The following is a 4,971-nucleotide window of genomic DNA, read 5'->3' as shown; positions in this document are numbered from 1 at the left end:
CGCTCTCCAAAAGACCACAGACTGTAAAAAGCTACAAACAAGAATCTAGCCACTCCTCCATAAGCCCTTCCTCTGTGACAGCTGCTGAGCACTCGCTCTATCCTCTCAGCCACGAGGTGTCCACGCGCCGTTCCCGGGCGCTGATTGGTTGCAGACGACACAAACATCGATGTTCATGCGCTGAGCCATGCTGTGCATTCTGCTTCCACATGCTCAGCTGAAGTGATCAACAACGCTGGTGAATCACTGGCTGGCCTCCTCATATAAAAGCTGCGCCTTCCTCCTTTGTTTGTAGCTCCTAAAGTTAACTTGACAGTAGGCTGGAGATACTTGTGGATAGGCTTACACCAAAGCAATATTTTTGCGCTGCTTCACAGTCGTAGTTCATTAAACCTCAAATCAATCAATTAATTATATTGACCGTCTTATTGAACAACAAAACATTGATTTGGAGTTGGAATAACTCTGAACTTCTTGCAGTGTAACTATTAGACTTGGATATCGACTAAATAGCAAACATGGTTGCTATGCCGAAGAGAGTGAAGACTTTCGAGGTCATTTTCAGCGATGCTAGCAAGGCTTTCTACTGCAGTGGAGACAAAGTAGCCGGGAGGATCGTGGTGGAAGTAGCGGAGGTGACCAGAGTCTCGGCTATGAGGGTACTCGGAGTTGGATGCGCCAAAGTGGAATATGCCAAAGGAAAGCAGAAATGCAGAGAGCAGAATGAGTACTTGAGATACGAAGAAGTTGTTCAGCTTGTTGACCACCCAGCTGGTAAGATCCTCATTGAATTATTCCGTAAAATCAATATGATGAATAACTTATTTTCAAGTGTAAACGTTAGCCATGTAGATACGCATAGTAGACGAAGATCAGTTTGTGATTATTACATGCATTTCAAATGTGACTGTCGCTGTAAGGTTCGAATTACAGATTCCTGTGAAGTATCAAGTTTACCTAGCAGTTATGAGCTGTTTTTTAAACTGAGTGTCTCCTACTTCAGTAGTCATTGACTTCAGAGTTTAATTCGATGGAATGAATGACTGGCCTATGCAAAAGCTGCTGGCAGCAGTGGCTGAGCAGTATATGTGGAGTGTATACAGGGAATCCCATTCTGAGGTGTCAAAAACATCTATGTTCCACAGTACTAGGCTGAGGGTAGCATGGTGTTCTTGGCAAACCTCCAACACTAGGCTTTAGAAATGAACATAGCTGATTCTAACTTTTTTTTTTTTTAAAGCAAACTTGTATCTTGCCGTTTCGACTAATCAGGCAAATCACCATTTATTAAAACACTTTATTAACAATTTCAGATCATGATGGATCAGTTGTCCTAAGACCTGGCAACAAGTACGAGTATATGTTTGGATTTGAGCTCCCCCAGCAAGGGTAAGTCTCTTTGCATTGGCCTGTATTTTAGTAAGTCAATACAATATAAAGCTTCCTCTATATGTGGCTCTGCCTTATCTTTTTGTTTCCCCACAGGCAGATTGTGTCTTCCTACAAGGGCAAGTTTGGCTATGTCCAGTACTTTGTCAAGGCCTTGATGGAGAGGCCTGCCCAGCCTGCCCTGGAGTGCAAGAAGCACTTTGAGGTGGAGGAGCCCCTGGATGTGAACACCCCAGATCTGCTGGTGAGTTCATCTCTCACTTATCACAAAGCCTGAACTGCAAAAGTAAAAATAGCTGAGGTGCAAGCCAACTAGCCACCTGAACTCTGTGGAAACTCACCTTTTAATGGTATTGCTGATACACAGATGACAATCTGAAAGCATTAAGAGTGAGCAGTCTGTATCAGGTGTTTCCCTTGAGTGTTAACTTCAACCAGCCTTTAGAATTACAGTTGTGACATGCCCAGATGTGATGCTTCAGGTTGGGCACCTGTGCCTCATCCTGCTCAGCAGTCTTCCTTGTAAAGCATGGACAGATTTGACCTCATGCAATTCAAGTCATAGGTCCTAGAAGTCTTTAAACAATTTAGAAAACTTGGCATTTGTGAACATGAAGGAATATATGTATTGAATTAGAGATCTCAAAAGCATGGTTAAACATCTGTTAAAGTGAGCCCATGTGTAACCAGTTTCTTTCTCTCCCTCTCAGTCACCTACAGGTGGCATGAAGGAGAAGAAGGTCACCTGCATGTTCATTCCCGACGGCCAGGTGTCCCTCAACGCCAAGATCGATCGCAAGGGGTTCTGTGAGGGCGAAGACATCTGCATCTGTGCCAAGTTTGAGAACACCTGCTCACGTATTGTGGTGCCCAAGGCAGCCATCATCTCCAAGCATACCTACCAGGCCAATGGCAGGACAAAGGTCTTCCGTCAGAAGCTCTCCTCTGTGCGTGGCAACCACATCATCTCCGGTATGTGCGACGCCTGGCAAGGCAAGACCATCCGTGTGCCCAAGATCAAGCCCTCCATGCTGGGCTGCAACATCATCCGTGTGGAGTACGCCCTCATGGTGAGCATCTTGATCCCCTCAAATTAGCATAATAGGATAGTGCTAATGGGTTTGTGGTAAGCAGCCATTTCTAGTAGCAATGGCCTTTCATTGGTGAAATGAAGTGTTTATCAACCTTCAAACTAACTCGTCGCTATTATCATAGACGTGCTTATAATAGTATGTTCATTACTCTAAATCCGACACCACTTCAATTAGGTAAGAGGATGAGCCAAGTGTCCGCACTAGTTAGCCATGCAGCCTTTTGAAATGGCCACTCAGCAAGTCTGGTTTCTAACCGTTATCCTCTCCTCCAGATCTACATGCACATCCCAGGCAGCGAGAAGCTGATCCTGGAGCTGCCGCTGGTCATCGGCACAGCCGGCCTGGGCAGCCGCACCAACAGCGTGAGCAGCACAGACGGCTCGGTCAGCAATGCCTCAGCCAGCTGGGTGTCCCTTCGCATGCCCTCTGCTCCCCCCAGCTACTGCGATGTCACCCGCGACTGCCGCCTGGATCAGCCCCTCACACCCCTGCTGAATGACTACGACGGCGACGACAGCCCCATCTTCATGCACTCCTCAGCCTTCCAGTTTCCACCTCTGCCTGCCTACTCTGAGGTGAGTGTCTTGAAAATAAATGCAGATAAACTATCTCCATGATGGTACTAGTTCGTTGTGATTGAATTGATGAGCAGGTGATCTAACACAAGTGTCTCTCGCCGGTTTCAGGTTGATGAGGAGTTCAATGGCAACACTCGCATGCTGCAGGTCTGCTGAAATACCTCAGCGCTTCCAGAACTCTGGTCCACTGTACAAGGGCCACTTCTGGCACTTAGCTCACTTGAAAAGGAGCAGAATATCCAAACTAGTGTTGGACGGACTTTGGGAAGTGATGTGGTGTATCGGAGCCGGTCCTGCATCGCGAAAAGAAGAGGATGTGAAGGTCACGAGGCAAGAGGCCTTTCTTGTGCTGGCGCTGTCGGCCATCTTTGCAGCACCACCTAAGCGGATCTGGTTCTGTTTCCTCCTGGACTGTTGCTGTTCAGGTTTTTGCACCTGAGCATGACACTGCAGACTTCATGGTTTGCAACGTCTTGGTGTGAATAAGCTGCTCCTTCCAATACCCTCAATGTTCTTAGTATGTTCTGAATACATAAGAGATGAATGTTAAGAAATTAAGAGGGTTCTTATAGTCCTTTATAAACCATGTGATCTCCATGAGTTTCCCACTGGGGCCAAGCATTTGTTGACAAGTCCCTGACTGATTATGAATAAGCTCTTTGCTTGTTGGGTGTGTTCTTCATGGTGTTTCGTCATTCCATATAATTCCTGTATTTCACAAATGTGGGATTTCATCTGAGGAAGCATATTTTTTTTCCCAATTTTATTTTTTCTAAAATAAAAGCAAGCAATGTTGTGTTAGGACATGTTGACTATCTTCCCAAGGACAATCATGCAGAGTCCTATATTCTGTACCAGTGTCTTCTATGGTATTCAATTTTCTTATGGATGCATATTGCTCTGACCTCCTCCTACAGGAGATCTCATGGTTTAGATTTGTTTCTCCTGTGTTTTGTTGGGTGTGTCTCCAACTCAACCACTGATATATTGTTGTATCACAACAGCAAGGGCTCAAATAGTTTTGTATTTCAAATGAGGGCTGAATCACAAGACAAACGGGTGTATTTTGTGCATAAGACATTGAGGAAATGCACCATGTGTGAAAATAATATTGACTATATTTGGGTTTCTTAGAAAGCGTTTCACTGTGGGATGCCTAAGCTGAATAAATGTTGTAAAATTGATCTCTGAGAATGCAATGCATCTTTTATATTTTGTGCATATTGTAAATGGACATTTTTTTTGTATGAGACTGTTTTCTATAAATAAAAAGTTGCACTAAATCATGTGGTACATGATGACAATCATTAGCCGGTATAGCCAAGCAATAATAGTGCCAAGCCACAGTTGGGCACATTTTATCACAAACTACTATTGTGTCAGTATGAACATAATGTTGGGACTATCAGAACTAAAGGCTCAGAACTAAAGATTGAGTAGAGCCCTAATGCCTTGCACAGGATGTGACCCTTAACCCCCCCCCCCCTATTGTTAATTCATTATAGCTGATTTTTATTTTTTTTATTTTACCTTCATTTAACCAGGTAGGCAAGTTGAGAACAAGTTCTCATTTACAATTGCGACCTGGCCAAGATAAAGCAAAGCAGTTCGACAGACAACGACACAGATTTACACATGGAGTAAAACAAACACAGTCAATAATACAGTATAAACAAGTCTATATACAATGTGAGCAAATGAGGTGAGAAGGGAGGTAGGCAAAAAAGGCCATGGTGGCAAAGTAAATACAATATAGCAAGTAAAACACTGGAATGGTAGTTTTGCAATGGAAGAATGTGCAAAGTAGAAATAAAAATAATGGGGTGCAAAGGAGCAAAATAAATAAATTAAAATTAAATACAGTTGGGAAAGAGGTAGTTGTTTGGGCTAAATTATAGGTGGGCTATGTA

The 4,971-nt window shown here is 43.8% G+C and overlaps 1 protein-coding gene across 1 annotated transcript; it reads left to right on the top strand.

Moving 5' to 3' along the window:
- Nucleotides 1–281: 281 nt before the first annotated feature.
- Nucleotides 282–4,344, top strand: LOC112264677 (thioredoxin-interacting protein). Its single transcript, XM_024441445.2, has 6 exons — nucleotides 282–774; nucleotides 1,314–1,389; nucleotides 1,486–1,633; nucleotides 2,100–2,459; nucleotides 2,756–3,058; nucleotides 3,170–4,344. The coding sequence occupies exons 1-6, from the start codon at nucleotides 519–521 to the stop codon at nucleotides 3,215–3,217; spliced, it is 1,191 nt and encodes a 396-aa protein (XP_024297213.1). The 5' UTR covers nucleotides 282–518; the 3' UTR covers nucleotides 3,218–4,344.
- The last annotated feature ends 627 nt before the right edge of the window (nucleotides 4,345–4,971 follow it).

Source organism: Oncorhynchus tshawytscha, linkage group LG13 (genome assembly GCF_018296145.1).
Source record: "Oncorhynchus tshawytscha isolate Ot180627B linkage group LG13, Otsh_v2.0, whole genome shotgun sequence".
Classification (NCBI taxonomy): Eukaryota; Metazoa; Chordata; class Actinopteri; order Salmoniformes; family Salmonidae; genus Oncorhynchus; species Oncorhynchus tshawytscha.
The sequence above is the reverse complement of the archived record's forward strand: the minus strand, read 5'-3'. Positions and strand labels throughout refer to the sequence as shown.